This window comes from Solanum verrucosum, unplaced genomic scaffold (genome assembly GCF_900185275.1).
Source record: "Solanum verrucosum unplaced genomic scaffold, falcon-dt-bn FXZP01000196.1, whole genome shotgun sequence".
Lineage (NCBI taxonomy): Eukaryota > Viridiplantae > Streptophyta > Magnoliopsida > Solanales > Solanaceae > Solanum > Solanum verrucosum.
This window is the reverse complement of record NW_026020420.1, coordinates 3,290,729-3,313,021: the sequence shown is the minus strand read 5'-3', so window position 1 is coordinate 3,313,021 and position 22,293 is coordinate 3,290,729. Positions and strand designations below refer to the sequence as shown.

General features: G+C 33.4%; 3 protein-coding genes and 1 non-coding gene across 4 annotated transcripts; all 4 read left to right on the top strand.

Annotated features, from left to right (window-relative positions):
* The first annotated feature begins 209 nt into the window (after positions 1–209).
* Positions 210–2,843, top strand: LOC125841012 (uncharacterized). The gene is made up of 6 exons (XM_049520009.1): positions 210–450; positions 1,686–1,777; positions 1,921–1,999; positions 2,119–2,213; positions 2,401–2,496; positions 2,594–2,843. Exons 1-6 carry the CDS (start codon positions 291–293, stop codon positions 2,672–2,674), a joined length of 603 nt encoding a protein of 200 aa, XP_049375966.1. The 5' UTR covers positions 210–290; the 3' UTR covers positions 2,675–2,843.
* A 1,170-nt stretch (positions 2,844–4,013) lies between these two features.
* Positions 4,014–4,121, top strand: LOC125807147 (U6 spliceosomal RNA). Its single transcript, XR_007441642.1, has one exon. It is a non-coding gene; the product is annotated as a U6 spliceosomal RNA (small nuclear RNA).
* Positions 4,122–7,519: 3,398 nt separating this feature from the next.
* LOC125840997 (UDP-glycosyltransferase 73C6-like) lies at positions 7,520–9,443 on the top strand. Its single transcript, XM_049519992.1, has one exon. It carries the CDS (start codon positions 7,762–7,764, stop codon positions 9,244–9,246), a length of 1,485 nt encoding a protein of 494 aa, XP_049375949.1. The 5' UTR covers positions 7,520–7,761; the 3' UTR covers positions 9,247–9,443.
* A 2,288-nt stretch (positions 9,444–11,731) lies between these two features.
* LOC125841021 (protein fluG-like) lies at positions 11,732–19,237 on the top strand. Its single transcript, XM_049520018.1, has 18 exons — positions 11,732–11,937; positions 13,286–13,537; positions 14,112–14,176; positions 14,280–14,395; positions 14,471–14,576; positions 14,713–14,869; positions 15,002–15,097; positions 15,252–15,300; positions 15,495–15,766; positions 15,869–16,041; positions 16,675–16,795; positions 16,863–16,915; positions 16,999–17,128; positions 17,544–17,689; positions 18,072–18,296; positions 18,432–18,661; positions 18,810–18,967; positions 19,144–19,237. Exons 1-18 carry the CDS (start codon positions 11,788–11,790, stop codon positions 19,207–19,209), a joined length of 2,565 nt encoding a protein of 854 aa, XP_049375975.1. The 5' UTR covers positions 11,732–11,787; the 3' UTR covers positions 19,210–19,237.
* The last annotated feature ends 3,056 nt before the right edge of the window (positions 19,238–22,293 follow it).

Sequence of the window (22,293 nt, the reverse complement as noted above, 5' to 3'; positions counted from 1 at the left end):
GCTACAGAGTTGCCTTTATTAGGGAGTATTTACCCCCAACGTAGGACTTTTCAGCGTGAATTAAAATTTGGCTCGTCTCCAATGTGGGTACTAAACACCGAATGAAAGATAAAAAGGAGCGGTCATGTTCCCTTTTGGCTATAATTGTAATATTTTTTTAATTTGTGGCTACAATATAAAATATTGGCCACAAAGTGGCTAAAATGTAAATGCTTCTCATAGAGTAGGGTTTAAGCGCCCTCTCCAATTCCAAGTTAGGGTTTTTCAGTTTGTTGAGCAAAAGAAGAGAGATGGCTATACCAAGGGGTAGGAATGGAGAAGAGGAAGCAGAAGAAGCTTTTTTCGAACAGGAATTTGAGTTTGAGGACACCAATTCCGTCCCTCCTCATCTCCTCAACCTCTTTGACGCCGCCGAGAATGGAAACCTTGTCGCCCTCCGTCATGCCCTAGGTATTTATCTTTGCTTTTATCGATTTGTATTTTATGGTCTTATTATATACTTGTTTTTTATTCACACTTGATTGGCTATTGAATCTTTCAAAATTAAAGCTTTTTTTTATGTTTATTATTGTGGGAAATGTAAATTGGTGCTAGTAATTCTTGATAGGGATTGTTTTTTGTGATTGTGATTTGGTGCTTGTCCTGGAGGGGGTGTTAGAGTTATGTTGCTCGGATTCTTCAAAATTGTCCATGGGTGTGTGGGAGGTTCCAATTGTAGTGTATTTTAGGAGGTTCCGACACAGGCGTGACAACATTTTCGGAGAATTTGAGCTACATGCGGAGAGGGGAAGTGGAGGTAAGGTGTTTTTTTTTTGGGGGGGGGGGGGTGATAAAGATAATTTCATTTTTAATTTTGGGATAAATGTGGGTTTTTGAGTGTGATGTAGTGTGTGGTGGAGGATAAATAGATAATGATTCAAGATCTATGTGGATGAGTTCTGTAATGGGGGTTAGTTGTTTGAAAGATGAAAACTTTATGTTGGGAGTAAATTGGTGGTTCTTAGTCTTGATTTAATTATAATTTTTGAAAGAAAGAATGTACTAAAAGATACTTCATCACCTTGTTGCCAAAGATTCATGGCAATAAGGTTGGTCTGTGGAGCTATATTTCGTTTCAATCTCGAGGATGATCAAAGGAGTAGGAATGAAATTGAGCTGGACTATTCAGAGGCCAATGCCCATATAATTGTGTGTGAGAGAGAGAGAGAGAGTGAGGGAGGGAGAGATTGTGAGATATGATCTTTCATAACTCTCTTTTTTACCTTCGGAGTTCACCTTTCTGCCCAGCTATGTAGAATCATCCCAAACTATTATAAGTTCTCATTTTACAGTGAAGTAGGTTGCACAATTTGGTTCAGCAGAATTCTGAGGGGTTTGCCTTGAATTCCTACTCATACACTCATTTGACTGTTGTTCTGTAGGTTCCGAAACTTGCAACTACGTTGATATCTGAAATAATATTCTTACTTGCTCTCCTCCTCACTCTATACAACGTTAGTCTAAGTCTAGAATAGAGTGACTTTGATAGGCCTGCAATGATCATTATGTTGCCTCTCTCCAGAGAACTAACTCGGCATTTGAACAGTATTTGAGTTGAAGTTGCTATTTTTTTTGGTGGAAGTTGAATAACTTGTTTTCCATTTTTGCATCATATTCATGGGTTCTTACCTGATGGACTGGTGCAGATAATTTGACTGGCAGCATTGATCAACCTCTTGAAGATGGGGACACTGCTCTTCATCTAACATGTTTATATGGCCATCTGTCTTGCGTGCTGGTTGGTCACTTGCAATACTCAATTGAAAAAAGCTTCTGTAGCTAATTTATTTCATGAATTTGCCATTTTTATTGATCATTTGATCTCTTAATTATCGTATAACCAAAAGGATAACGAACATCTTCAATTTAATTTCCATCCAGCTATTGTTAGAGAGGGGAGCTTCTTTGGAGGCTAAGGATGAAGATGGAGCACTCCCATTGCATGATGCTTGTGCTGGAGGTATGTCATACGCTTTCAAGTTCATAGTGATATTTCACTGGCATAGTTGCTGTCCTCTACTTTGATATTTTTGAAGTGTATCAATTCATTTCCATAAAAAAAGATTTGACCCTTGACAGGATATACGGAGATTGCCCAACTGCTGATCAACAGTGCCCCTGATCCTGATTGTGTGAAGAGGATGTTGGAGTCTGTTGATGTAGAAGGTGATACGGTGAGGGGTTTCATGTTTCAACTAAAATTTTATTTTTGATTTTAGTTTTGTGGATCTAAACAGTAAAAAACACACAATCATCACATGGATTTGGTATGGAAATAGCTCTTCAAACTTCTATGGTAGCTGAGTGTAGGTACTCGTTGCTGTATCTTGTCACTAATCGTGTTTGATTGATTTTGAATAGCCTCTTCATCATGCTGCCAGAGGTGAACATGTAAATGTTATTAGATTATTGCTAGCTTCAGGCGCCTATCCTTCTAGGACCAATATATATGGAAAGGTTAGCAGCTCATGCAACATTTCTTCTTTGATATAACATGTGTAGTTAAGATGTTTTTGATGTCTGATTGATTCAATGCGACGTGTGATTCTTGCAGACCCCTAGTGAGCTTGCTGCACCTGACACCGAACCCCAAAGAATCTTAGAAGAAGCTGCAAGTGCTGTTCCTAGCCAGTAAGGCCTTCATGCCAAGAGTTTGCGTTGGAAGCTTGGTTATTACTTATCAGTACTATAGTTTTGCCTTACTTTATAGTTGAAAGTGTTGATCAAAATATCCCCTTTGAAGCTAGAAAATCATGTACAAGCAAGGGGACAACTATGCCAGTGAATTGTATTTTTTGCCAAAAGCTTCTTTTGTCAATTATTTGTCCAGTAAAAAAAAAGTTTCCCTAGTCGTATTTGTATATGTTTATTAATGTTAATGTCAAAAGAAGGTGACGGCAACCCTAACGCACCTGATGTAATTTCATAAGTGGAGTTTGGGGTGCGGACCTTACCTCTACCGAGTCTATTTCCGATTAACATCAAAAGAAGGCAGGGAGGGAAGATAATTATCTACCAAACAAACTTGCCGTTTTAAGGTCACTCCTTTTAGAACTTTTAAAAAGTAACGAGGTTTCAAAAGGCAAATACATTTCTTGTTGAATGAATTAGTTGACATTTTTTATGGTCTGTCATTAAACCGTGAAATCTTAGCCTAAGAAAAAAAAAGTTATTTAACAATTTAAAATTATTCAAATAAACTATTTCCGTCTAAAAATTACTCCCCCGTCTCAAATTATGTCCTTTTTTTCTCACACGCCCTTAAGAAAACATTATTTGGAGGGGTTTGATTATTGTATCCTTATTTATATCTTACAATATGGATATTGTATATGTTTGATAGGAAGAAAAACATTATGTTTTTCAATTTTCCGATGTTCTGGTCAAATATTTTTGAAAACTTGTTATATTGATTTTTAAAATTGATAACTAGTTTGATATAACTATTTTTAGAAATCAGGATAAAAGTATAATTGGATTTTTTTGCCGTCTTTCCAAAGGGACTATAGTAGTAAGTATAAATTTTAGGAATCACATAGTTATAATATGAAATTACAATCTATTCCTATTTAGTTTGTAATTACATTAATCCCTGAAAAAGTAAAACAAACCGGATACATAATATGTAGCTCTGATACATTAAAAACTAGCTCGGATACATTATAAGATAATTTAGAATTAGGAGAGAAATAAGGGATTTTAGAGGTTTTTAGAAATAGACGAAAATATTGAAAATAAAGAAAACATAAGACTATATTTCAATAATTTTTCCTAGTAATTACTTGTTTACAATGGCTACACAGCTTAAGAATTAAGAATAAATCGGCCGGCCCATTTAGTTATCAACCAAGTGGGCCGTAAACGAGAGGCCCAATTAAATCCAACCAGTTTGTTCTGACTTGTCAGTTATCCCTCATCGCCTGGGGAAAGAAGCTTCGTTGTGTTTATATGGCGGAATCCTTAGATGTATGTTTGTCCCTTCGGGGACATCCGATAAAATTGGAACGATACAGAAAAGATTAGCATGGCCCCTGCGCAACGCAAGGATGACACGCACAAATCGAGAAATGGTCCAAATTTTTTTGCCAAATCTTCCTCCGTTTTTTCTTCTTCTTCGATAAACCCTACAATCCTGATTTTTACCATCTTTTTCTCTTTGTTTCGTTTATGTAGAAAGCTACTTGCTTTTGAAATTAATCTGTGTATTATGTAGTTTGCTAAGTCTCCTGTGAATATTATATTAGAGCAATTACTTTAGATTTGCGAATTTTAGACTTTAGATTTGTTTATAATTGCAAAGTTTTTGTCTTTCCTAAATGTGAAATATTTTTCTGTTAATCGGGTGAATGAGTGGTGAACTATTGTTTAATTTTTTTAAACAGATGGAAGATTTGTGTTATTTGGTGTTGGAGATTTAACTAATTAACGATGGCTTCCATTTATAATTGTTCTTGCTGACCTTGATTTTAGGCAAATTACTTAAAAATGAACTTGAGGAAGAGAATGCCTAGACTTAGACTTGCTTGGACTCTTAAAAAATGTTGTCAGGTGCGTGTCAGATGCTTCAAAAGCAGTGTATGGAGGATTCAACACGGGTGTGACAACATTTTTTATGAGTTCGAGCAACTTAGCTTAGTGTGACAACATTCTCGTAAGCTCTGCTTGAGTGACAATACTACTAGTTATTGCATGAAATTCTTTCATAATATTTGTGCTTGATCATACTACTAGTCTTGCTATTTTACAACAATTTTTTTACTATAAGAATCATCACTTGGATTGGTTATATGATTAAGTGCATGAACTAAATCTTTTTGAGATCCTTCACTTTTAGGTTATTATTGGTTTTGTTGTGGGTACAGCTAGCCATTCGGCAGATGCAATTTCTGGAGCAATTGTTCTTCTGCCCGTCTCGAAGAAATCAATTCAAGCTTGTGGACAGGAGCCAGAACCTGCTAGCAGAATTATGATTTTGATGTGAACTATAACTAGCTGAGTTTTGAAGTTCTTTCGTTCGATGAGCTTCATGTGATCAGTCTAAACCAAAGCAGGAGCCTGGAGTGTCTCAGGTTGTATCTCAGTTTTGCTTGCCCTTGTGTTGGTTTAACATGTGCAGTGGCCAACAACATTTTCTGCTATTTGTAACTTGTAAGCCTCTGATCTTTGTTTGCAAGTCTCATCATTATGACTTGTAAAACTGTGCTTTTATATCAGCTTTGTAGAGGGATTTGCTCATTGTGTAAATTCTTATTTTTCGACAACGAATAATTTTGTATATTTTCTTCTCATTACAATAATTATCTTTTTCAAGTCATTGAACACTTACGTATTGATTCTTAGAAAAACTCTTCCGTGGTTGATCCTCTATGTGGAGCCCCTGTTTGTCTCAATGATCTGATTCATTATTATTTTTCCCTAAAGCTGGTGTCCGGGTCAACGCACACCTCGACAACTCCAGCAAGTACCTGTTACCTTCCACTAGTACAAGCATTGAAGTCACTTTGCCTACCAAGTATTAGGCAAACAACAATAACAATAACGTATCCAGTGAAATCCACAAGTGGGATCTAAGAGGATAGAGAGGCTGTTTTCAAAAGACCCTCGGCTCAAGTGCACCAAGAATTAGGCAGACAAGAGAAAAGGTTACCTAGTGTTTTTATGAATTTGTTGGGATTTGAACCTTGGTTTTCAAGATTTGCACTCACTTTATTGATTTTTTTTTAGTCGAGGGTCTATTGGAAACAACCCCTCTCTATCCCGTAAAGGTAGAGGACTAGAGGTAAAGTCTGCGTACATTAGTATTTTTATGAATCTGTTGGGATTGAACCTTGGTTTTCAAGATTTGCACTCAATTTATTGATTTTTTTTTAGTCGAGTGTCTGTTGGAAACAACCTCTCTATCCCGTAAAGGTAGAGGACTAGAGGTAAAGTCTGCGTACATCCCACCCTCCCTAGACCCCACTTGTAGGATCACACTGAGTATATTATTGTTGCACTCAGTTTATTGATCACTAAGCTACACCTGATCTGATTCATTTATTAGGACAGTGGAAATGCATTTCCCCTTTTATAAAGGGAAAATTAAGGTTGGCAGCCATTGCAACTTACAATCCTTATTATGATTAAACTGAGTTTGGTTGCCCTTTAAGAGTAATGTTAGCCCTATTACCAACATGGAACATGGACTATTTAATGCCTTTGTTACTTTGGGAATCGTATCTTTCTGAAGCTTAATTCAATGAACTTGCCAAATGACCAGTAGGTGACAGGACAAGAAAAAATATTGAAAATTTTACTAATAATATTCTGAGATGATAATGACTTAACTTCCAGCCCTGCAAAGACTTTAATACTTTCCATCTTCATTAAATTCTATTGTCAGAGAAAACTCATAATTTAGCATTGCAGCAATATATTATGAGTTTTGAATTCGATGGAATCCAGTAAGTATTTCATCTGGTTGTTCAGTAAGTTATTTTCTTTTTTCTCCAATTGGACATCAGTTTTCCTGTAATTTCCCTTCCTGCTGCTTAGTTCAATTAAAACATCAAGAGAGAGGGAAACACACTCTAGTGATTGGATAGAGAAAAGGAACAAAATAATAATATTCCCTCTTCTGTTTTAATTTGTTTGTCATAGTTTGACTTCACACAAAGTTTAAGAAAGTAAAGAAGGACTTTTGAATATGTATAATGTACCAAAAATGTCGTTTTATTTTGTAGTCTTAAACATGTGATATATGATGTTGAAATTAAAGATTTGTCAAATTAGGAAAGTGACATTCTTTTATTAAAAGGAAAATAAAACAAATAATTGAAATAAAGGAATATAAAATATGCTTTCAAGTCTCTTTTGTTTAGTAAGTACATTGTATTTCTTCTCCTCCATATCCAATCACATGATTGTGTGAATAATTTATCCCTTCACTTTCAATTAGAAAAACATAGGACAAAGAGGGAGAAAATAAATTAAACAAGCACCACACAGGCATGCAGTTTATAATTTAAACAACCGTTTTCTACATGACATGACCTGTGTATGTTGACTTCCATTGTTAAGCTTTCACATCATCCACCAAGATAGGCATATATATTGAGAGTTAGGCTTGTGTATCCTCATGTCACTTTATACCTATCCTACCTCTAGCTTTTGCCTTTTTCTCTAAAAAGAATTACTCCCTTTGTTTCGATTTGATTGTCTGATTTTAACTTATAACGGAGTTTCAGAAAGTAAAGAAAACTTTTGAATCTTGTGGTCTTAAACTAAAGATATTTAAAATGTACCAAAATATTCTTTAATCGTGTAGTCTTAAACATGTCATGTGAAAAGTTAAAATTAAAAAGTTACTAAAAAGTGAAAAAAACATCCTCTTTTGAACAGATTAAAAAGAAGAGTAAAGCTAACAAATTGAAACGGATGGAGTATTTTTTTATTATTATTATATAGAAGGGGATAGTGACAGTTGTATCTACACTATGGATACAATTCAGAACCCATAAACTTCAAATCTGACCCCGCTTCCGAGTCTCGCTATAGGATTATAAGCCTGGTGGTAGTTTTGGCCTTCTAACCTGAGTTCAGAACATTACTAAAGGAAGTTTGAGTTGCATCTCACTTCCAGAGAGTGATTTTCAACTTTCAAGAAACACTCAAGAAAGCTACTTTAAATTCTCACACTCCTGATTCATCAGGCTAACTGAAGAGCAAAATTTGTATCACTCAATGGCTGCTCAAAAATCTCAACTTCACTTTGTTCTTGTACCCTTAATGTCCCCTGGCCATCTCATCCCTATGGTGGACTTAGCTAAACTGTTAGCACAGCATGGTGTAATTGTTTCTATAATTTCTACACCCCTTAACACTATCAGATTCAAATCAGGTATTGATTCCTCTATCAAATCAGGCCTTCAGATTAGAGTACATGAACTCAAATTTCCAGCAGTACAAGTTGGTTTGCCTGAAGGATGTGAGAACATGGATTCCTTACCTTCGCGCGATTCGATCAGGGATTTCTTTCTTGCTGCTAGCATGTTGCAAAAACCATTTGAAGAATTGTTCAGTGATCTTAAGCCTAGTCCTTGTTGCATAATATCTGGGAAAAACATGGCGTGGACTGTTGATAGTGCGCGTAAGTTTAGAGTTCCTAGGATTTTCTTTGATGGTATGGGCTGTTTTTCTGCTACATGCACACAAAAGTTGCAGAGTTCCAAAGTTCATGAGAATGTGTCAAAGTTTGAGTCTTTTGTTGTACCAGGTTTGCCTCATAGAATTGAGCTGACTAAAGCACAATTGCCTGAAAATCTGAATCCAGGTTCACCTGACTTAGTCGATGTTCGCAATAAGATGGTTGCTGCTGAATCCATCTCAGATGGGATTATTGTCAATACATTTGAGGAACTGGAACTTGAATATGTTAAAGAATTCAAGAAGATCAAAAGTGGGAAAGTCTGGTGCATTGGCCCTGTCTCAGCTTGCAACAAATCGGAATCCGAAAAGGCAGCAAGGGGCAAAAATGTGTCTTTGGAACAGAACCAATGCATCAAGTGGCTTGACTTGCAAGAACCAAACTCTGTGGTTTATGCAAGTCTTGGTAGCATATGTGGCCTAACATGTTCACAGCTTGTGGAACTTGGGTTAGGCTTAGAAGCATCAAATAGGCCATTCCTATGGGTACTGAGAGGAGGAGAGAAATCAAAAGAGTTAGAGAAATGGATTGAAGAAGAAAAATTTGAAGAGAGGATTCAAGGAAGAGGCTTTTTAATAAAAGGCTGGTCTCCTCAAATTCTCGTCTTGTCTCATCCATCTGTAGGCGCATTCTTAACGCACTGTGGATGGAATTCGACTCTAGAAGGGTGCTGTTCCGGTTTACCTATAATTACTTGTCCATTGTTTGCTGAACAGTTTATTAATGAGAAATTGATCACACAAGTGTTAGGCACTGGTGTCAGTGTGGGAGTCAAGGCTGCTGTTGCGTGGGGAATGGAAGAAAAATCAGGACTAGTTATGAAGCGTGAAGGCGTAAAGAACGCCATTGAGACAATCTTCGATGAGGGTGTAGAAGGAGAAGATCGACGTAGAAAGGCAAAAGAGATCGCGAAAATGGCGAAGAGGGCATTAGAGGAAGGTGGCTCATCTTACATAAACATAGAGACTTTGATTCATGATATTATGCAACAGAGTTTGAGCAGTGTTGAAGGAAGTTCTTGATAATAGTTCTTTAGAAAAGCAACAATTTTTTCAGAATTATAGTCAGGTATAAATAAACCATTCCCCCTGAATTGTGATTTGTGTCATTTAGGAATATAATTGTGTGTGTTTTTTTGTCTCAATTTGCTTCAGTAATGTCTGTTCAAGTGTGAAACTTTGAGTTGGTTTAACAGTAAAAGTCTATTATTATAGTTAGCTACTCTTTCTCCAACCAAATGTATGTTTCCCCCTATTTTTGCCTTCTTATGAATGTGTTGCACCCCACATTTTTCTTTCATAATTTAGAAAGTGCGACAGAACTAAGTCATGTGGCATAGATCGTTTTTCTTTTCATTCTATTTTTGCCTTCTTATGAATGTGTTGCACCCCACATTTATAATTGAGGGACTGCACAGACATTTTAGGAATCCGACCTTCTTTCATAATCTAGAAAGTGCAAGAGAACTAAGTCATGTGTCATAGATCGTTTTTCTTTTCATTGGGGGTAGGAGAAGAGGGAATTGAACTCTCACCAGCAATGTGAAATAGATATAAGTGGTAACTGAACTAGAAAACAATACACACATAGAAATTATCATCAAATCTCTGAGACCGTGATATCATAAACGACATCTAACACCAAAAAGAAGAAGTAGCAAAAATTACACCTCAAAAAGTTACACCAAACTCTAGAAATCGAGCAAAAATAATAAATATCAACGATTATTTTAAATCAACCCTCAAACATAAAAGGACCGTTCTTGTTATTTTATCAAGATTCTACTATACTAGATCCTTCTCCACTTGCTGTTTTGAGAGTCAAATCAAATTAAATATTGTTGAAATCGAGAGATTATACATTATAGTAATACGACAAGTTGCTATATTATTATTTTAAAAAAATAAACAGTGGTTTAAATATTTATTGCAAAAGATGTAGAGTCCACAACGTAAAATATTTAATTTAATAAGTTTTATCAATAAATGACCGCCAAATAAATTATTAATTTGAGATGATAAGATTTTTGGTCCCTCCATTATCGGTAAATTTTGATTTTAAGATTTATGATATATAATTCAATATAATTAAGTCAGAGTAGGAGAAGCACGGCTAAAATCCTTGAGATTACTCGATCCCGACTGGTTAATCTCCTATCATTACTATCTCGTGCACAGGATTATTCATGCACCTTTAATTAATTAAAACGTATGTTTTTTAGCTTCGTTTATGTAGAAAATATGTTATATTTAAATTATTTTTAATAGTATATTATCTTTAACGATATATTTTACTTAATGACATAATATATAAACATGTTTTTTTATAGCGTATGTCTAGGGATATGTCCTATTATAGGTAAAATAACTATTATGTTTTTTATTTGTGTGACATTAACAAAGTTGATTTAAAATTTGTGTGACAAGAAAGGAATTTCATTTGTATCAATTGTACGAGACAAAATATTTTTTTCCAAATTGGAAAAGTTTCTGTTGAATTATCATATTTATCTTTGACACTTCAAACATAATTGGATAATTAAACAGTGACACACCTTATATATATTCTTCTCTACTTTGATTTCTATAAGACTCTTTGGCGTTTTCAATTTGAAGAGACATTAGGCCTCATATCAAATAAAGATAAATAGTAGGTGATTTGTTTTTTCACATTTGTTTAAGTACTTTTTGATAAAGTTTAGTTAATATGTGTGTTGATAGAAGGTACTAAAATATTTAATAAAATAGTTAAGATGAGTGCAAATGGGGCGGAGCTAGAGGACAACGTTAGAGAGTTGATCATCTGAATATCTTTCGACTTTCATTATATGTATGTTGTCTCCCACATCAATGGCGGATGAGGCGAATTTGTCTTCTTATATGATCTTGTATAATTTTCATCAAGTTTCACTTTATAAGTTATTTTTTAAGGTAGAGTTAATTAGTTCAAAGATCATTTTCTTATAATAATATTAAAGTTGGGCTCGTCACAAATTTTAGGTTACTCGATAGTAGGTCTTTATATTATAGTATTCACGCTCTAACAGACAGACTTGAGTGTGCAAAGGTGTTGTATGCCACATTGGTAGTGGATGTGACAATTTTTTTCTTATATAGTTTTAGATAATCTTCGCTTCATAAACTAATTTTTAAGCTAATTAATTAGTTAGACTCATTTTTCATTTTCTTATCAATTTATAAGGTTAAATTTACTTTTCAGGTATAATAATAAATGTCGACACCCTTTGATATCTTCTTATATTTACTTTTTGATATTTTAATTAAATCATAAAAGCTAATCTAAAATTTTATACCGAAATAACCCCTAACTACCAACCATGTTACACTCACAACAACTTTACCACAAACCACAAAAAGTAGTTTAATTTGGAACTATGTAGAACCAAATTAACCATACAAAATTGGTTAATCCACTACTTTAAAGCTTTATCCATACAAATTAAAACAAAGCTAGATCAGTATACACAAGAACTTTAGATTTGTTTACACATTAATTGTGAAACTAAAACACAAACTAATTGTCCAAATTAACTAAAACACAAAATGGACAAATTTGTAGAGCTAAAAAGAGCAGTAGAAACAGTAGAAATTGTGGACACTCATGCACATAACATTGTGGCATTGGACTCTAATTTCCCTTTTCTTAGCTGTTTTTCTGAAGCCAAAGAGGAAGATGAAACCATTGATTTCAAGGTTTATTTTTTTTCTTATTATATACCTCTAGGGGAATTCGATTTTATGATCCGTTACAAATGTTTTACGAAAAATCAGTAAAAAAGTAACTAGTGGCGGAAGTAGAATTTTTTACAAATGGAAGTTCATGTTCTATTATATGAACCCCTTTTGGTTTTTGGCTAGTCTCATATCTAAATTATAGGTGTTTGCATTTCCTATTTAAACTATAATCAATTAATTATCAAAAATCACTTCGAAATTGACTAGATCAAATGTTTGAATGTGATCGCCAAAAAAACGCGTGACAACTTACTTTGATCATAATATTTTGTCTACATGACAACTGACTCATTAATTTTGATGTGTGTTTTAATAAATAATTGGCTACAGTTCATATAGAAAATCGCAAAAAAATGATACTTCAGGCTTATTTTGACCATTGTATTTTTTTCTTTAAGTTTCCATTTAATTGCTTTAGTTATCTACTTGGAGTGTCATTATGCATGATCAAATATTACTTGAGTTGTGTTTTGATAAATATATAATTAGTAATAATTCAAATAAGTAGGAAAATGTGATTTTTTTTGTTACCATTAACTCAATTTTGAAGTTATAGAACATCATTTCCTTCCTCAGAGCGCGTCTAAAATTTAAAGTTTATATAATCTGAATTATAGTCCTTTGAGATTATTGGGTTTTAAATCTATAACTTACATATTGTATAAATATTTTTGTAGAATCCAACAAATTTGTGCAAAGTTTCTTTACCAATAATCCAAATCCCTAAAGAGGAGAGGAGCTCAATTGTGGAGATTTCAATGGTATACAAGGATCCCTCTTATACCATAATGACATTTATTGTGTCAGTTGAACGCTCCAACTTCTTACAAATGATCATCTAGACAACTCTAATTTATGTGTTACGTCTGTGTCAAATGAGGTGTCTAGATGTGCATTCTTAAAAATTAGAGTGTTAAGTTGTCAATTGAGGTAAATGATCATGTAGACACCTCCAATATTTAAGTACCAAGTGTCGATGAGACACATTTGGGGACGAATTGTTCAAGATGTGCACTCTCAAAAGTTAGAGTGTTTAGTTGTCAGTTGACGTGAAGTTAAGGTGTCTACATGAATGTGATTATGATTTCAATTTTTTAAGCTCCATGAATGTGCCTACATTTTTAGTGTATATGTGACAAATACAATTTTACATGAAAGTTTCAGTATTACAATTGCTAGTTATTAGACAATCCTGTCATTTCATTTTCTAATTATTTATGTGGCTTTGTGTTAGTTTGTAGTTGATCATGGAACTAGTTCTTAGACATTGATTATATATCTCTTTTGCGATCTTCGTTTCTTTCAGAGAAGTTTGAAGGAAGTTGCTGAACTATATGGCTCGAAGTTATCCGTGGATGCTGTTCAAGAATCTCGCCAACACCTTGGTTTGGAGTCGAGTGCTAATACTTGTTTCAAAGCTGCAAGAATTTCTGCCTTACTTATTGATGATGGACTTGATTTGGACAAAAAGCTTGACATTAAATGGCACGAACATTTTGCACCAAAAGTCGGTAGAATACTACGAATTGAGGATGTAGCTAAGAAGATTCTTGAGAAGGTAATATAATATATTCATTTTGTCTTGTCATTCGTTCATATTAGTAGTTGTAGTATTGCTCTTGTTCTTCGATATCTGTTACTATTTGTTGATTCCATGTACCTCAACTATTCTGTTGTAGATTTTGTTCTGTTGCTGTCTGCTATTTTTGCTATAATCTGTTGTGTCTTGTACTTCCGTTACTTCTTTTTCTAGACTGTTTTTCCTTGAGTCGGGGGTCTATTGAATACAACCTCTATCTCTTTGGTAGGGGTAAGATTTGCATACACTCTACCCTCCCAAACTCCACTTTGTAGACTACACTCATATGTTGTTGTTGTTGTTATTTTGAAGTGTACTGCATTTATTCAATATGTTTTGTGGAGTCATGATGACGGAGGTCGATGAGGCACTTGAAGAGACGAAAAGTCGATATGTACTATTCCTTGAGAGTGAAAAAGAACTTATACAGTGGTTGTTTATGATATCATGACCTATTGTTGGCATGCTATTATCTCCGGGATATTCTTTCTTTGCTGTATCCTTCTACCCCTGAGATGTTTTAATATCGTTATTGTTTCCTCTTTTAGTGTAGGGTACCGACGGAACAAAGTGGACACTGGATTCATTCATGGAGAGTTTCTCAAAGGAGTTGAAATCATATCCTTTGAATCAGTCAATAGATTCTAGAATAGTGTATAAATCATGTTTACTAGACGCATAACGAGTCATGTTCCAGAGTTTTTTCCTGATCGTTACATACAGAAGCTGATAAAGTTACTGCCTTTAAAAGTATAGTTGCATATCGAACTGGCCTTGCAATTAATACAGACGTAACTGTAAAGGAAGCTGAGGAGGGGCTGAGTGAAGTTTTATGTGGTGAGTGTTGCAAGTATTTGATGTTGTAATGCACTATGATTGAACGCGTAATTCTGATAGTTTCTATGTTTTCAGGTGGAAATGCTGTCCGAATCTCGAACAAGAGCTTCCTTGATTATATCTTCATGCATGCTTTGGTGGTGGCTCAAAGTTATGACTTGCCAATGCAGATAGACACAGGGTAACATAAACAAATGTTGCATGTTATTTTTCTTATTTACGATTAGAAGTAAATGATAGATACATGCAATTTGCTTTTCCGTCATTTCTAGTATTCTCCCTTCCTTAAAGATGACATTATTATAATTTCATTTCAGTTTTGGGGAAAAGGATTTGGATTTGAGGCTAGCGAATCCCCTTAATCTTCGAAATCTTCTTGAGGATAAGAGATTCACTAAGAACCGGTTAGTGCTTTTGCACGTCTCTTACCCGTTCTCAAAGGAAGCTTCATATCTAGCTTCTGTATACCCTCAAGTAAGATCTTTATCTGAAACTATTAACATGTATGTCTGATGTTATGACACAGCTTTTGGTTAGCTATTTGGGGGCTTTTGCACTGTATTTTACCTCGTGTCTCCCTAACCGGGACAATCGCTGTTATTACAGGTCTATCTTGATTTTGGATTAGCAATTCCCAAACTTCGCTATCATAGGATGATATCCTCAGTGAAAGAACTCATGGATTTCGCGCCAATGAATAAGGTTGTTCATGTTCTTAACAATAACATTCAAATATTAGCTGACCTTCTTGTTTAGTCCCTATCTTCCAATAGCGGATTGCCATATTCTTCATTGACTACTCTTTCGTAACCTTAAAGAGTGGACAATTTCCTATCTAATGTTTGGATATTAACAGGTTATGTTCAGCACCGATGGCTTCGCATTTGCTGAAAGCTTTTATTTAGGTCTGGCCTGAATTGTTCTTATATTGTATATTTAGAGTATGGTATGACAAGATTTTGTACCTATTTCTTTTCAGAATATATTAAAAGATTTTACCAATAATATGCACCTTGAGTTACACTAGCTAAGTGAGTTACTCAGCTTGCATCTTCTTTCTAAATTTGATTGGTATAATCTGGAATCATTTTCCATACAGGTGCAAGGATAGCGCGTGAGGTGGTATTCTCTGTTCTACGTGATGCATGTATAGATGGTGATCTTTCGATTCCAGAAGCTCTTGCAGTGGTTAAAGATATTTTTGCAGAAACTGCAAAGCAATTCTACAAGCTTGATGTTTCTTCAAGATATTCTGATGTAGAACCTCATCATTTATCAACTTCCTTCCAGAAGGAACAGAACGATTCCTTGACGGATGTTACACTTGTTCGCGTTATGTGGCTTGATTTCTCCGGGCAACATAGATGTCGTGTAAGTTGTATCATATGTTTTTCAAGATTACGAATTATTTAAAGATATTCAAATTCTGTCAAAGTGGATAGATTTTTTTCATTTCCTGTGCATGATTTACAGGTTATTCCGCAACAACGGTTCAATAGTTCTGTGAAAAGGGATGGTTTAGGCTTATCTGTTGAATGTATGGGATTGACTTCGATTTGTGATAATTTATCAGAGGATACTTGGCTTCCCGCTTCGGGGGAGGTCAGAACTGTTCCGGATTTATCAACCAAATGCAGAGTCCCGTGGTACTGCTTTGAAACCTATGCATTAATGCTCCATATATTCCACTGTTTTTAGCTTATGTATACTATAGTCTGTCTTTATATTTCCTCTGCCATGTTATATATGAGAAGATAAGGGAAGACCCTCTTTAATTCAGCCCTTGTTCAGTAATGGAAGTTTGAACAATATTGAACTTGAGCTGAGGGTCATCCGAAAACAGCCTCTCTACCTCCACGAGGTAGTGGTAAGGTCTGCTTACACTATATCCTCCTTAGACCCCACTTAGTAGGATTTCACGGGGTATGTTTTTGTTGTATTGAACTTCTTAAATTTGGTTTAATATCTAGTTAACCGAGCTAAAGGTAGAAGTAGTTTCATTGATAATATAGATCAATATATGGACTTTCTGAAGTTGCTAGGAAGATATTGTAATTGAATGCAACATGGTCTATAGAACATCAAACATAGAATGCAAGCATCAGTGGGGCTGATTTCACGGCTCAAACCCGTGACCTATAGAACATGCAGAGACAACTTTACCGTTGCTCCAAGGCTCTCCTTCATAATATATCCCAATATAGCATTGAAATCATGTGGATAACGTAAACGGGAAGAAAAAAAAGAATAATCATGTTTATGTGCATTTTTTTATCCAGGGCAAAGCACCAGGAAATGGTTTTGACTGATATGTTAACTGAACCTGGTAAACCATGGCATTATTGTCCAAGAGACGTACTTCGCAGATTCTCTAAAATTCTCGAGGATGACTATGGCTTGGTATGTTTTACTATCTTTTTCCCAAGAGTTGAAAACTTATTGATCTAACATATATCTACATTTTCAGGTCATGAATGTAGGCGTTGAAGTTGAATTTTACATTCTGAAGACTATTTTAGCGTATGTCAAGAAAACTTCCCATAATATTTTGTGTTAGGTGTTTCTCTTCTGTGATTCGTTGTTCTAACGATAAAATTACACAGGGATGACAAAGAGGTAATGCAATCATTTGACAGGACCCCTTACTGTTCTACAGCAGCAATTGATGCTGCATCCTCAGTACTTAACGAGATTGTTGCTTGTCTGCAGTCGTTGAATATTACAATTGAACAGGTAAGATTCCATTTCCTTGAGCATTTGCTTTGAAATCTGATGCTTTTCAATTGGTAGCATGCAGTGCTGCAGCTACTCGGAAATTTTAGTATGCGTTTGCTGTGTTAGTGCTTGACCGCCTATTTGATCGTAGATCTCAACTAAGGCATCCATGCAACATTCTTAACTACTATTACTTGTGCTTCTAAAACTATCCTTAACTACTTTTCGTTTCTGAAATGAACGTCTCCGAAAAAGTTAGCTACATATGACAGTATTAATCATGAAAGCAGTTTCATCTTAATCTTGTCAATGCACTTTCAAAATGTTTTCTGGTCTTTGGATTGAATTTATTGCTAGATATAACTATGTTGTCTCATATTTTTCGATTCGACAAAGTCAGCTTTCTTTGATGTTGTTGCCTTCAAATATGCAGATACATTCGGAATCTGGGAAAGGTCAGTTTGAAATTGTTCTGGGATACACAGATGCTATTACACAAGCTGACAACTTAGTTTATACACATGAAATCATTAAAGGAATTGCAAGGAAACATGGCCTATTGGCAACTTTTATGCCCAAGTAAGTAGTAGATTTTCCCTCAATTTATTTAAGGTGCAATTTTCTATATTACTTGCTCATCTCGATATGCTTTTGCTTCCTTTATATATTGTTTTCTTCTGAAATGAGTATGAAGCATAACTTAATCATCATACACCTATACCATTCGTACTTCCATCGAACATTCTGTAATATTGGTCTAGTTTGAGCTCAAGTTATAGTTGATGAAATGATGTTTCTTTTACTTCGTTGACTTGACGAAAATGTGGTAACCTGGTGTAGTGTCATTGTTGCAGAATCAAGAAACTCCTTATCATAACCAATTGAAGGATATATGTTGGTGTAACGACTAACACAATTCTGTGATCTTTCTTCTATGGCATTTTGTCCATTTTTTGTCTAGGTATTCTCCGGATGGAAATTGGCCGTATAGAGATGATCAATCTGCACATGATGCTGGCAGTGGATCACATGTACACATCAGTTTGTCCAAGAATGGAGAAAATGTTTTTACGGCATCTAGTGATTATAATCGATATGGAATGTCCAAGTTTGGTGAATCATTCATGGCCGGAGTGTTAAGTCATGTTCGTTCCATATGTGTCTTTAGTTGCCCACTTCCTAATAGGTACGCGATTTTCTATCAACTCCCAGTGTCACCATAACGAATAGACTTTTGCAGATTCTTTTAGTATAATAGTAAAAACTATCTTTTGGAGATAACGTTTGGTTCATTCAAAGTTAAACTTTTTCTCGTGTGCAGTTATGAACGTTTTCAAACTAAGTCGTGGAATGCATTATTTCTCTGTTGGGGGCCAGAAACCAAAGAGTTAACAATGAGAACATGTAGCCCTCCTGGAATGGACGGCGCTGTTACCAATTTTGAATTGAGAACATTTGATGGATGTGCAAATCCACCTTTGGGTTTTGCTGCTTTATTAGTTGCTGGGATCGATGGCTTGCGGAATAATCTAAAAATTCCAGACCCTGCAGGTATGTTTTAGAAATGCAGATGAAATGTGACATTCTTTTTGGGACAGACTAATAAGGAACGTGTACTGTCATAGTTCGTGATAAGAGGACAGGGCAAATGAGAATGGCCTCGATCTTTAACTGTTGTTTATTTTTCTCTGTGTAACAGATCCAGAAGATTATAATCTGTTTGATTACAATGACGAGAACGAAGATACAAGATTACCTACATCTCTTAGTTGCTCTATAATACATATATTTTCAGATGAATGGTTTTTGGAAACTATGGGTGAAAATTTTTTGAAAGCAAGAAGAGGAGTATGTGGGGTAAGTTCTCAAACTTCGCCCCTTTTTTCCTATGTCATGGATATGTTTGAACTTTAGTCATACGTAACATTAAACATCCCACGTTAAATATATAGCGATGGCCAAAATAGGATATCACATGAAATTTTTACGAAGGTATTTGCATATTTTGGTAATGATAATTTCTTGTGTTGCAGGATGAGATCAAGTATTACTGTGAATGTGGAAAGGATCCATATTCAGAGGTTATGTTCAAGTATTAGGTTGATCAAATGTATCTGTGAGATGATCTTATTATAACATTGTTAGTTAATCACATTTGAACTAATTTTGTTGCTTTTGCTTCATCTAATTATGCACTTGTTTTATAAAACATGTTAGTAATTTAAGTTCCTCAGTTCTGTTTAACTTTGAAATTATGTTTTTTTCTCAGCAGAGGATCATGAGATATTAATTAATCTTCTATTAATATGTTTTTACATCCTTTTGGTGGGATCAAATTGTGAGTTCTTGGGATTACTCATATTAGAAATTTGAGTTTAGTGCAACAGATGAGGTTGCTCCTCTCTTAACCAAAGTTTTCAGGTTCGAGTTTTGTGCATGGAATTTTTTTTGATAGGGAGCGCTTTCTCCCAAGTGGGGACCTACGCATGTGAATCCGGATTAATCGGACTCCAATATAGATATTGAACGCGGGTTGGAAATCCAATAAAAATTGATTTAAACAAAATACCTATAACCAATTATAATATGAATAGAAGAAAATGATCATACAAAGAAGTAATGGAAGGTATTTGAAAATCAATTGTTTAAGTCTTAATTAAGGTGGCACACCAAGTCAAAATGTCATAAAGAATTAGTACAAATAAATTTGGTTGTGATACATCTATTTGATAGGGTTAGGTTAAGCCTAGGTGCAACTTGTAGGTTATTGTTTCATTTTTTCCAATTTATAGGAAAGTTAGGTAGTCCTGCATTTCCTATCTCTTTCTATGTGCCTGGTAAATTTGATTTTATATTCGGTATTTCATATTTATATTAGAATTCAATTAAATTTAAATTTATGTCGAAAAGTTTCACATTGAGATAAAATGTTACCTAATAAAAGTGACTTCACATCCAAATAAAAATTAACTTTTGTCTATAAGATAGAGTTAGGAAGAAAACAAAAATAATAGATAAAGTCAAATGTGGCGTAAGTGTTTGAATGCTTAACATATTTCGCAAGTCAAATAAAATCACAGTATAAGTCATATATGTTGACAATTTAATTTTAATACTGTCGTACTATTTACACTATTCAATTATATTAATTTATTAATTAGTCGCACTTTTGAATTTTTTCGAAATATTAAAAAAACCTCCCTTCATTTCATTATATTTGACATATGTTCACTTGATACCCTCGTATCTATTAGGAAATTTGTTTTACTAAATTATTTTTATAATTAAGTTTGAAAATTTAACTTTAATTATTATTATTATTTTATGTAATTGATGCTTGTCAAAGGAATAACTAAAAAGAAAAAGAAATATTTTAATATTCCATTTGTTTTATATTAATAATCACATTTCTTTTTTACACATAGCTAAAAAAAATCATAAGTAAGAAAATATTTTACTAATTGTTCTTAGCTGGATATGTTAAAAAATAATAAATTTTAAGAGAAAAAAATAATAATTAATTTTATCTTGATTTTATAAAATTAACAAATACTTTAGGACAAACACTTTTATTAATATTTTCTATATATAATAAGCCACAATGCAACTATGATTGTAACTATCTTGTTAGCTTTCAACCAAAAGCTAACAAGATTTTTAGTTACATATTTATTATTTAGTTAAATAATAAATATGTCATTTCTATATATAATATTTTTCTATTACTATATATATAATAAGTGGGAATATCTACTACTTAGCACATGACAAGTGTTACATGTGCTTAGATAGAGTTGTACATTCTTCTTTTATGGTTGTACCTCTAAAATTTATATTATTGGACAATTTAACACCATTAATCACAATAATTAATAACTTAAAACATTTTTTAAAAAATATGAAAATTTCGATGACTCTCCAAATTTTATTTGTGTCACATAAATTGAGACAACAAAAATAACATATATTGGGTCCATTTTAATTTATTTGTCTTTTTTTTGTGTGTTTTTTATATTTAAAAATTGCATATAAATACTATAAATCATGATAATTGACAACATAAAATATGTTTTGAAAAAAATACAAAAAATTCCACTGATTCTTGAAGTGAATCTATCGTAAAAATACTATAAATCATGATAATTGACAACATAAAATATTTCAAAAATAAAAACATATAAAAAAATTCGATTGATTCTTGAAATTAATCTATCGTTACAAATTATGTATAAAATATAATAAATCGTGATAATTGACAACTTAAAATATTTATTAAAAAAACACAAAAAAAAAGAAATTGACTGATTCTTAAAATTAATCTATCAATGTCACATAAAATGAGACAAAAGTAGTAATATGTATTATTTAATGTGAAATTATTGAAAACTACGTAAAATGTATTGTAAATCTTAACAATTAACAACAGTTGATTGACTCTTGAAATTTTATCTATGCTACATACATTGAGACAAACAGAGTAATATATATTAAGTATTTAAAATTATGTACAACCTTATTGCTTTCTATAGGCTTCGAATTATCGTGGTCATTTTTTAGGCTGATACAAGTTTTGTACATTTTCTATTTAATTTTATTTTAATATTATAAATCGCAATAATTAATAATTTAAAATATTTAAAAATATATATTAAAAATTGAGTTGGTTTTGGGAATTTTTTTTATACTATATAAAATGGGACAAAGGAAGCAACATATATCATTTACAAATGACTTAAAAAGAATTAAAAATTACAATGATTACCAAATTAAAATATTTAAAAGCTATATAATAAAATAGGTTCACTCTTAGAATTCTATCAGGCTCACATATATTGGGACAGAAAAAATAACACATATCATTTTAAAATTATCAAAAAAGTATTATAAATAATAATAATTAACAACTTAAAATATCTAAAAGACATTTTAAAAGGGTTAATTTTGTAATTTTATCCATATCACATAAATTAGGACAAAGTGACCAGTAATGTAGGTTATTTGAAAGTTACATAAAAATATAATAAATCACAATAATTAATAACTTAAAACATTTTTTAAAAAAAATATGAAAATTTGGATGACTCTCTAAATTTTATTTGTGTCACATAAATTGAGACAACAAAAATAACATATATTGGGTCCATTTTAATAGTGTCAAAGAAAGTACAGGTTTGTGATAAAAA

What these genes read in the sequence shown, in the direction of transcription:
- LOC125840997 (XM_049519992.1), top strand. Translation starts at nt 7,762, where the DNA reads ATGGCTGCTCAAAAATCTCAACTTCACTTTGTTCTTGTACCCTTAATG.
- LOC125841012 (XM_049520009.1), top strand. Translation starts at nt 291, where the DNA reads ATGGCTATACCAAGGGGTAGGAATGGAGAAGAGGAAGCAGAAGAAGCT. An exon ending in GCATGATGCTTGTGCTGGAG is followed by an intron (nt 2,000 to 2,118) that starts GTATGTCATACG and finishes GACCCTTGACAG; the next exon opens with GATATACGGAGATTGCCCAA. An exon ending in GGACCAATATATATGGAAAG is followed by an intron (nt 2,497 to 2,593) that starts GTTAGCAGCTCA and finishes TGATTCTTGCAG; the next exon opens with ACCCCTAGTGAGCTTGCTGC.
- LOC125841021 (XM_049520018.1), top strand. Translation starts at nt 11,788, where the DNA reads ATGGACAAATTTGTAGAGCTAAAAAGAGCAGTAGAAACAGTAGAAATT. An exon ending in ATTTCGCGCCAATGAATAAG is followed by an intron (nt 15,098 to 15,251) that starts GTTGTTCATGTT and finishes GGATATTAACAG; the next exon opens with GTTATGTTCAGCACCGATGG. An exon ending in AGTTGCCCACTTCCTAATAG is followed by an intron (nt 18,297 to 18,431) that starts GTACGCGATTTT and finishes TCTCGTGTGCAG; the next exon opens with TTATGAACGTTTTCAAACTA.